The sequence below is a fragment of the Alligator sinensis genome, unplaced genomic scaffold, assembly GCF_000455745.1.
Source record: "Alligator sinensis unplaced genomic scaffold, ASM45574v1 scaffold268_1, whole genome shotgun sequence".
NCBI classification, from domain to species: domain Eukaryota; kingdom Metazoa; phylum Chordata; order Crocodylia; family Alligatoridae; genus Alligator; species Alligator sinensis.
The window spans coordinates 4121344-4132552 of record NW_005841853.1 but is presented as its reverse complement, the minus strand read 5'-3'; the positions used below and the strand labels follow the sequence as shown (position 1 = coordinate 4132552).

General features: G+C 46.3%; 1 protein-coding gene across 1 annotated transcript in view; it reads right to left on the bottom strand.

Annotated features, from left to right (window-relative positions):
- Positions 1-1158, bottom strand: part of LOC102369874 (interleukin-2 receptor subunit alpha-like) — a 32113-nt gene extending 30955 nt beyond the window's left edge. The window contains exon 1 of the mRNA XM_014523634.2: positions 961-1158. Within this exon, the coding sequence (XP_014379120.1) occupies positions 961-1027 (67 nt within the window). The 5' untranslated portion in view covers positions 1028-1158. The remainder of the gene's footprint in view (positions 1-960) is intronic.
- Positions 1159-11209: the final 10051 nt, after the last annotated feature.

Below are 11209 nucleotides of genomic sequence, written 5' to 3'. Positions count from 1 at the left end.
CTGAACATTGCACATTGATGGTGTCTCAAACAGCATTTAAAAAGAGGCCAGGAACACTGGCATTGCATTTTGCCATTAAGATGTCTCTTTTAATAAAACATAAGTCTCTTTATGGGGGTACAGTCACCTCGAGAGGGAGTGGTTTTGTCTCAGCTGACTAGGGAAGCAGCTGGTTTCATTGCAAGTGATCCCATGCACTCACAGTGGTCCCAGTACAATTTCATGATCATTTAGCCATGTCTCCATTTCATCTGAGGTTGCTTCCCTAGGTCCTAGTCTATATGATCATCTTTGCTCCTACCTCTGGCTTTTGGAGTCTGTCAGACCCCTGGAAGGAAATATTGCATGCATTGACCTAACAGGCACTTTTGCATTCAACCCAGTTCAAACTCAAACATAGGATTTTATTTCCAACCTATTCCTCACATTCAGCCAATTTCTTAATGCACCTGCCCTCATTAGAAATCCCATTGTAAACTTACATCAGCTGCTGAAAGATTCATCCCACAATGAATGGGTAGAAATGCTGGAGTGAAGGAGCGCATGTTGTATTAATGGCATCTGTAGCAAACCTGGATTATACCGGTTCACTAATAACAGGTCCATCAAATTCTCTTGCAGAGATATTGGCATTTCGATGTCTATGTGTAGCTTTCCTAAAGTCTCGTGTGAAATGGAAAAAAATTTCCTAAGAGCTTTTAAAGCTAGATGTGTGCCAAGTATTCCTTTGATCTGCCTACTGTTCCAGCGATGGGTTAGAGGAGCTGTACATTACTCAAAAGATTTCACCTGCTCTGGACCATCTCCAGCTGTTGGTTTGTGGGCACCCCTGCTCTTTCTATTCACCTCCTTAGAATAGCAGGTTCTCGAACTATTTGCTTTTTCCCTATCATCAGGTGGCGAGAAAGTCAGTCACCCGTGACCGACCAAGCAATAGCAAAAGTAGCAATGGTCTCTTACCTGCTCCACTTCCAGTCCCCGCTATGGAACCGATTATGACCCACATCAAAAGGAAAGCACGCTCCATGTAACTTGTTCAAGTCTTTTCTCCGTAGCACCGAGGGTGAGGAGGAGGGTTTTCAAAGAGTAACAGGCTTTTTGCCTGGTGAATCAGTGATGTCTCCCTTTATTAGAGCATAATAAGAACGTGTTTTGAAGGTTCAGCTAGGACATTTCTCTCTGGTCAGCAAATCATTGTTTTGCTGGCTAGATCTGCCTGAGAGAATAAAGCTGCTCTCTGTTCAGGTATTACTAACTTTCATCCAGGAAATCATGCTTAAGGCTCTGCGAGACAGAGTTTTGCTGTAGTAGGTAGGAAGTGGTTTGACACTTCAGAGTATGTGACAGTTATTGATATCATCACTGTTTCTCTTCAACTCTGGGGTCAGTAGAGGGGGGCAACATTTCAGCAGCAGGGGTTGGACCCCTGAACCCCAGACTGGAAATTTCTATGTCATTGAATAGCTACATAGGAAAAGAGAACTCTCTCCAAAGAAATGGCATTGTCTCACTAAGACGCTGTTTGGGTGGTGTCTGGTTTTCTGGCGTGGGATAACAGAGAACCCCTCTCTCGTGCCATCTATTCCAACCATAAGGAAAACAGTGCTCCAGGAGTTGTTATTGGTTTTTCCCTGATTTTTTTTCTGATAAAAGGGGCACTTTGAAAATAACAGTGTCTATTATATGATTATTTTTTAAGGTTAACAACTGAAGGATGAACTTCTTAAGTTCCCTTGATTCAGTCTGAACCAACATTAGTTGAAATGGGCTTGACTGTTTGGGAAAGGGGATGTGTTTTCCCATTCCTAGAGTATTTTCCACCCTTTTGGCAATCCCAACATGAAAATAACTTATTGCAAAGCGAGCGGGGATGAGGGAGAGATGCTGAAGTCAACCAAAAAATGGGTTATAGGTCGGGTGACCATATGTCCTGGTTTATCAGGGACAGTCCCAGGTTTCAGAAGCTGGTACCAGCTGGCTGTTGAGCATTATAATGGGTGTCCTGGAAAAGCAAGGGCATGGGGTGCAGTCTGATCAGGAGTTGGAGCAGTGCAGAGCACCTTGCAGGCACGCAAATCTGCCCCTGCCAACTTGTGAGAGCGCCTGGGTGGGGAGGGTTGTAGCATCCCAGGTTTCCCAGGTGATGTCCCAGATTTCCAGGATTTCCATCATGGCTAAGTACAGACAGTCAAAAAGCCTGAGGCTGAGTCGATTCAATCTAGGCAGCATCCTCTAAACTGCATAGGTTGAACTGATAACCAATTTTCAATTGGGAAAGGCAGGGGGAGGTCTGCACTGACCCAAGCCAGTAGGCGCTGGACATTAGAGGACGTCTCCCAGCCCAGCCAAGTATCCTGGATTGTCTCCCCAGTACATGCCCCCCAATCCCACCCCTTTTCCCCCCCAACAGGGGGTTTAGAAGCTACCTGCCTGGTCCCCCAGCCCAGGCAGCCCTGGGGAGCAACCCAGAGGGAGGAGGGAGGAGTCCTCCCAGCCGGGTGCCCGCCCATGCAGCATATCATGGAGGCAGTGGGGAGCCCCTGCCTTTGGGGGCTTCCCCCCAGCCCAGTCCAGGTTCCCCCATCCCCGGGCAGCCCCAGGGAGCTGAGGGCAATCTTCCCCTCCCACATCCCAGACCTGCTTACCTTATTTGCTGCAAGGCACAGGGGTAGCCCCAGGGAGAAGAGGGCAATTCTTCTGCTCCTCTGCAAAAAGTTTTGCCTCAGACTCACAGCAGCTCAGGCAAAACTGGCTGCAGAGGAGCAGGATGATTTCCCTTTTCCCTCCACTCCCTGGGGCTTCCCAGGTCTGCCCCTGAGACTCGCAGGAGATAAGGCAAGCAGCTGTGGGGTTTGGGAGAGGCAGAACTCCCCTCCACTCCCTGGGGCTGCCTGGGGCTGGGGAGACCCTGGGCTGGGGTGATGGGAAGCCCCACAAGGCAGGGGCTCCATGGTGCACCCTTGCTGGGCTGCATGGGCAGGCACCCAACCAGGAGGACTTCTCCCTCCCTCCTGGGGGAGAAGCTGGAGCAATCAGGAGCTGGGAAGGGGGAAGAGGGGAGGGCTGCTGAGGGTCAAAAAGCCCGCACCACGGGGGTTTTCCCTCTCCCGTTGGACTGTGTAGGCCCTGGATAAGGGGGTCTGGGGGTCTGTGCCCACCCCCCTCCATCCCACTGGGCTGATGGACTCAGGCAGGAAGCAGGCTAGGGAGGAGAAAGGTGAGGCAGTCCCTACTCCACTAGAGCAGACAGCATAGCCCAGGGCTGCAAAGCATGCTGGGATGCTGGGGGACTGTGAGTTAACTTGAACCAGGAAGAGGTCTGGGACAGAGTTCTATAAACTGGTTTGACCTAAATCAGTTAAGTCTGATACTACATTCAACCAGGTTTATCCTAAGCCAGTTTGGGCCATTTCGAAAGCTGAACTTCTGTTCTGTTACAGGTTTAACTCAGTTTCCGATCACTTAAACCAGTTTATGTGTAACTTCTGTCCCTGGCCTACATGGTCGACCTAGTTATTGTTCACAGTCAGATTCAATTTTTGTATGGTTAGAAAGAATGAATCAATGATCAGTTGATCCTTTGATGACTGGCTAAGCAATTGCTATAGGCTACTGCAGAGTCCAAGCTGTCACAGGCTGCTAAGGACCACCTGTAACACTGATGTACCGAGACCCATCTATAACACATCCAACCCCTTTCTGTCACACTGTTATAACCTCAACTGGTCTTTTACTAACGGTTTGTAAATGAATTCCCCAATACAAAGTATGACTGAGAAATGTCTGTGACACATTTTAAATGTTCCCCTAATAGTCAACTTTGGCATCTACTGACACACGTTTCTGTAATGAAACAAATACGGTCAACCTTCTCACCCTCATTCCCAAGGAGAGCCTGTGGCAGTCTGATGCAATGTAATTGTGGATAACATAGAGCAACCATCATGGGATGGACTAGCTAACAATTAATTAATGTACTAATAATATCTCACAAGACCACTCCAGCACATATCAGCTAATTTATTATTTAGGACTATCAAAGACTACAAGCAGTCAATGACATCAGGCCTATATTATCCATGCTGAAGCTCTTCAAAATGCAGCAAGGTCAGCAAAATCCTTTTCATGACAAACTTGTTTACAACTTCTACTCCTATTGCATCATCTCATTCACTTGTGCTTATCGTAAAAGGAAAAATATCCCAGAAATACCACAAAGCCAGGCATATAAATAATTCTTACTGATAACTCGCTGGCTTTCTTAAGCGAGAAAACAGGAAAATACAAGATATGCACAATTCATATAATTTAGTTTAGAGGGGGAAAAAAACCCTTAGTAGACAGTTTGCAAAACAGCCAATTAGTTATAACAAGCTTAGCTAAGCACTTATCCTGCCTAAAAAAGCAGGCTAGTTTGGTCAGTTATTTATTTAACATAGTGCTAGAAAAGCCTTCTCCTATTAAGCATGCAAGGTAGACCAGATATCCAAATAATAGCATTCATCAGCAAATAGATCCCTTTTTGTGACAGCTCCTACATAGCGTGAGAACTCTTTGCATGTCATACTTTAGAGAAGCACGGTTTTGCTTCGTCAGGGACTTACAGTCCAAGGCCCTACAACAGTCATGGGTAAAACCACATCTAATGGCAAGGAGAGCAAACAGAGCTTGTAAAGCCTGGTATGGCAGGTAGAAGACACCTGCCTGCCCCTTGCTCTACATGCCTCTTCCAAGACTGAATTGTAATGACTGTCACTGGCCATTTTCCATCGAAGCTCTCCCAGATGGAAGAGTATAAATCAGCCAATTTGGAAGCTCCCTGGGATTGATTAGTGATGTCGTGCTGCTTTTTGGCAGGACTTTTGAATAAGAGCTCCTGGCCCTTGCAACTATCCCCGTTAGGACCAGGCTACTCTACTTCCTTACACTCTGCTGCTTTCTTAGTTTGTCTCTTTTTTTACCCCTCGGCTTTCCCTGCGTGTGGCTTGAGGGGCCATGAGAACTCCTCCTTGTTGCTTGCATTCATCCTTTTTCAAAGGCCTGCATTGCTGTGTCCTCCTTCTGGAGAAACGCTGTTTGGATGTCTCTCCCATGCTCTCGGTGACGAGGTAGCTGTCTGTATGTTTTGATAACACCCTAAAGCACTACCTACGCAAGATGCTCCATGCCACATGCTTCTCCTGCGAGGAGAGACTGAGCGAACAAACACGGGGCAACAGGGTGATCACGTTGCTCAACTCACGACTGGAAGATGCTCAAGCCTTGATGCATGAGAGAACTCGAGCACCTCAAGTAGGACTTAGGTCCTGCTGGCTCTAGTTTCATGGCTTTTCCTCATCTGCCTGCTTCTCTATTTACCAGTCCATGGGCAATGGATAAAATATATAAACAGTCTTGTGGGATTGGACTCCAAGATGCCCTTTTCATCCTTGGGCTAGAGCCATGCTCAGCATTGCATTCTCTTTCTTTCTCTCTCTGTGTGCCCATGAATCCTGTGTTTTTTCCTGCTCAGCGGTACAGCTTCAGAAAGAGTGACCTGGGCCTCTACCCCAGACTTGACCCCCCTAGTCTGGTGGTTGGGGCACCTTCCTGGGAGGTCAGAGAAGTGAGTCTGAACCCCCATCCCCGGGTGAGTGCTCCACTCACTAGCTTGTTATATGAAAGATGGGGAGCACCAGCCTTGCCCTTGCTTGTAAGTGCCTAAGTATTGGAGGGGAATTTGGTCAATGGACCTTGGTCTTATGTGGGCATCCAACCCAGTACTGCAGGAAGGTACCTAAAAATCCCAGAGAGGGGTGGGCTTTCAGACATACTCCTTTTATCAGTATCTCCTATTGACTGGCTTAGGAATTTCCCTGCTCTTCTTCCTCCAGTAAATTGCTGCCTGTGATGAATCTCATTCTGCGGTGCCCAGCTGCCCCCATGCACTGTGCAGGGAACCTGGGTACTTAAAGCAGGGCTGTGGTTTCCAGGGCAGGGGCCTAAAAGATGCAGCAATGCCAAGCGTTGCTATGCCAAAGTTCGTTTGTGGATCTGGCTCCCACACAGGACAGTGATGAGTGTGGCTCGAGGACATACCTAGAAGCATTTGGGTATTATTCACTTCTTAGCCGAAGAGCAACGAGAGCAGCCTTAGGAATGTATGTTAGCATCCAGAAATGACCTCGGTGATTTTAAACATTTACCCAATGGCTGGGGAATCTGTTCTCATGTAGGCTGGTCACATTTGTGCTGAAGGAAAAATGCATTTGATTGCAATGAGGAAAAGCTGAGACACCGTTGAGAAAAAAGAAGTATTATTATTTTTACGTCTAACCCCTGCTCTCACATCTCTCTGGCCTGACTCTGTTTTAACTCCAGGGGCTGAATGATCTAAGTCATGGCCAGAGACTAAAGAACCTCTCCTGAAGTCCTTTGGTATTTTCCTCATTGCTAGCAGCATTGCAGATTCCCCGCTTTACCCATCAGCTCATCCTGAAAGACTCTGAAAACAGGACATCTCGGGGTTGCTGCAGAGGCAGACTCTGGTAGGGGCTGCATGTCTCTTCTTCTACACTGCTCCAGTCCTCTTCTCCAGCTGTACCAGACATAGCAGCTCCTAGCGCAGCTTTCCCATGATCATGGAGATCTTTGCCCCATTAAAAATGGATGGACGTGGATTCTGCAAGTGAGCTGGGAACGCTCATCACCTGCTGTCTTGCTTCAAGGATCTTCCAAGAAGCCACAGGGGAGACACGGGACAGAATGATCAGAGCCCAGCATTGCACAGGATATATTGTATATTGATATATATTGTCCTATATCGCTGTGATAGTGGAAGCAACAGAGCCCTCAAGTGGTGGGACACTGCAAAGGTTGCATGAGAGGCTGCCTTGCTACTCTCACCCCTAGCAAAAAACAGCCAGGAGCTCGGCCCGCTCTGAAGAAAGGCTGGGTTTTCTTTTGGTACAGTTCTGAGAGCAGAGGAAAGTGTGACACAGCCAAAGCCAGGTGTGAGGATGGTTTCTGTTCCCTGTGAGAAAAGAGTTTCTATAAATGTGTTTTTTTAACCCAAGGTCTTTACTACAGTTACCACAGAACAAAACAGAACAAACCCCAGAACGCACAGTCTCAAAACGTGGAGTATCCTCAGCAATAACATGGCCTCAAAATAGACAGTTTTTCCCCGTATCCTGCTGCTGTGCTGCACGACATCCTGGGAGTCTTTTACAGTCATTCCTGTAAGAAAAGTGGATCCCTTCATATCTCTGATGCTCTTATCTAAGGTAGCCACCCACTAGCTCTGTTGCTCCTTATGCCTGTCCCTGTTCCCTTCTGCAAGGGAGGTGAATTTTGTTTTAAAAACCCTAGACTCCTCCCCGTTTTTCCCAACATGCTCAGTAGCTTGCTACAAAACGTGGGAAATCACTCGAATAGCTGACTTCTCAGGTTTGTTTCCAAGTGGCTTGTTCCTCCACTCTGGGCACAACTAAACATGCACAATTACTGCGCAGTAACTGAAATTACTGTGCAGCACAGGCACGCTTCTACATGTGCACACCCATACTGTGCAATAAATATGGTGATTTATACTGACTTGAGCATAAATTTGATACCCATATCATGCGGGTACCAAATTTACACCCAGTTAGATACTACACAGCAACACATGTAGAGATGCCTTACCGTGCAGTTACACTGGGTGCATGGACTGACTTGGGACTATATTTACTACACAGTAGAGGCGTGCATGTGTAGATGCACATCTGTACTGCACAGTAATGTCACTTACTGCACAGTAAATGTGCATGTTTAGTAATTTTGGTTACTGTGCAGTAATAGTGTGTGTGTGGACCTGCATCATGCGAGTATCAAATTTACACCCGATTAGATACTACACAGTAACACATGTAGAGACGCCTTACTGTGCAGTTAAATTGTGTGTGTGGACTGACTTGGGACTATATTTACTGTACAGTACAGGCGTGCACGTGTAGACGCGCATCTGTACTGCGCAGTAATTTCACTTACTGCACAGTAAATACGCATGTTTAGTAATTTTGGTTACTGTGAAGTAATTCTGTGTGTGTGGACTGACTTGGGACTAAAGTTAGTTTCAGGTTAGTCCACACACAGCATTAATGCGCATTACTACCTACATGTGTAGACGCCAGCCTATTCCCATTTACTGTGCAGTAATTTACTGTGCAGTAAATTTAAGCCGGTGAAAATACACATTTAGACGTGCCCTCTGTGTACAGGAGATAGAGAAACAGAAACTCCCAGGATGTTATCATCCACTTCAGCCTGTGCTGAGGAGCTGTGAGGCTTGTTGTATTTGGTCTTTATGGCCTGCCTCCTGAAATGGAGGCAATACAGTTGTGTCCATGTGGTGTTGGCACATGTCCATAAGCTGTTTTAGATGAGCTGACTGGCATGTGCCCAGTGCCACACAAAAGCAGATCCATTAATTCCAGGTCAGGAGGTAGTGTGCATGGGGCAGGTGTGACGTGCCCCATGGTGGCACTCCCTGCCACAGCCCTGTGTCACACTAGGCCTACCCTGTCTCTCTTGCTGGATGCAGTGAAGAAATCCTTTCTTCACCCCCGAGTTCAGTCCTGATTTGCTCACCCCAAGGGTGATGCTGCCTTCTCTATGAAAATCTTGAAGACTGTCAACGAGGGCGTGAAAGGAATGAAATTTTACTTTATTGACTAAAGACTTCTTAACTGAAAGAAAGTACAATTTTTTTTGTAATGATGAGGGTATCTACTTAGTTGAACAACTTACCTAGGTAGATTCTCAGTCACTAGAAATTTTAAGTTCAGATTGGATGTGTTTTGTCTAAAAGAAATGCTTTTGTACAAACAAGAATTAAAAATCCTTTGTAGGAGGTAACTGCAACCACAGAATCAAAAAATCGAAGGAAAATAGGGCTAGGCAAGACCTCTGGATCTTGCTTAAGTAGGATCATCCCTGTCTAAACCATCCCAGCTAAGTGTTTGTCTAACCTGAACTTCAAAACTGCAGTGATAGAGTATCCACAACCGCTCTAGGAAATCTGGTCCAGTGGCAAACCACCCACTAATAGAGGCATTATGTTAGGATTAATTTACTACTAAAAGATTAATCTTCCTCTCCTGAACCAGTCCTAGGGCAGATGATTTACTCAGAGCGGGCACGTCTACACGTGGCCATATGGCACCTTTGTTACTGTGCTGTCGTTTAGTACTTCCTTTTGGAAGTACTAAAAGATGGCACAGCAACAGCCTGCCCTGTGCTGTGCCATGCATGGTTATTTTTGGCCGTTATGTTGCCGTTGCAACGTGCCATCATAAGGGAGCGCATTGCTACAGCGATGTTGCAGCGATGTCACAGTTGTTGCCAATGGATGCTATGGTGCTATAGCGCATCGCTATGATGCCATAGTGTAGGCATGCCCATTGGGTATTACCCATTGGGTTTCATGATGCTCGTGTCGAATTTTCTGGGCCCCTTTATAAGCATCTGGTGCAATGCTTGAAAGTGTGCTAATACAAGAGGAATGCATTTTCTTCTGGATGTGTATGATGCCTTGCTATTTATTGTCCTAACTTTAAACACTACATGACTTTGATACCTGTTTAGGAGTTCTCCCGCCTTTAGTCATGCCCGGCAAAACTCCACTGATCTCCCGGTCATATGAAACTGCCTCCCATGCTTTCTTTGTTCCTTCAGTATAGAGACTTCAGCATTTTGGTCTCTAAGAGCAGGAAGTTGGATGGTGGGCTTTCTTTACTAACTGCTCATATTCATTCATCCACCTCTCCTGAGAATTAGGAGTAATGTTTCAATAACTTCATTTGTCCTCTGGTCCCAGCCTATCAACAAAATTTGGGGCACCCCTTCTTTGCTTCCCTCCCATAAAGGAAGTTGAATTCAACTGCAGGTAAATATTCTGCAAGGTGCTGGGAGCCTGGAAGTTTGTCTCCGGATGAGGCTGACTGACTTACGCCTCAAAGGCCCCACAGACATGAAAAATTAACGGCACCTCAACCTTATCTTATGCTAGGAATCGTAAGAAGGAAATATCCAACTTAGCCGTGCTCAGAGCTTCAACAGCTGGGGCCTGGAAGAAGACAGCCACACACAAAGATAAAAAGACAGGGTGGCTAACAAGCATTTAGTTATCGTATCTGAGATCTTTCCTTATCTTAACTAACAGTTATTCCTCCTACAGAGAGAGAGAGAGAGAGTGAGAAAGAGAGGCTTTCCTTAGAGGTTTATAAATGTCATCTGGTGCCATTTCACTGTCTGGAACAATAAAAATTAGGGAGTTTGGGGAGGTAGGGAGTTAGTGTATTTGCTGTGCGCTGTAGAAAAAGACTGCTTTTTAAACCTGTTTTCTTTAGGTCTGTCATATCGAAGTCAGGGTGCTGCCTGTCCTAAAGATGAGAGGAATGGTTCCCTGCAGAGATTTCCTCGTAGGTGGATTAACACATGGGACAGCGGGGCCCAGGGTCCCACATCCATCAGAGGCCCTGGTTGTGGCTGGCTCCTTGGCAGGGAAGTGAAAACCATGGTTTTAAACCCAATGCCATTTTTATCTCCCTGCCAGTGGGCAGCAAGCTGCGGGGCCACCAGGGCCACTGAGCTAATCAGCAGTGGGGAGGCAAAAACGGTGACAAGTTTAAAGTTGTGGCTTTTACTCCCCTGATGAGGAGCAAGCTGCCAAAAAAAACCGATAGCCGATAAAGTTAATTTTTCTTTTATCAGTGCAGATCCAATATGTGACCGATGTATTGGTGGACTGCTAGAGCGGGGCCCCCAATTTTATGTTTGCCCAGGGGCCCGATAAATCTTAATCCACCTCTGGGTTTCCTGCAAGAGCCACTTAGGACCAGCTGCATTAACTAAAGGCTCATTTTACACAATGCTCATTGTTTGGGACTCAGGCACTGAATGAAATACGCTTTTGTCAGGCTCCTTGGCTCTGATGTTTGCAGGATGCAATGTATTTTCACTGGAATACTGCACTTTTCCCAGCCCCCTTTAGCATGAAAAACACCCTGGCTGCTTAAGTACTAGAGCTGCTTATAATGTCATGGTATATGCAACCTATTGTTGTCTGATAGAAAAGAGAGGAGGAAGAGATAGCAATATACATCAAGATCTTCCAATTAAATTGTTCCACTGACGTTCCCATTTGAAATAAAACTCGGCGGTACTGAATTTTACATAGGACGCTCTT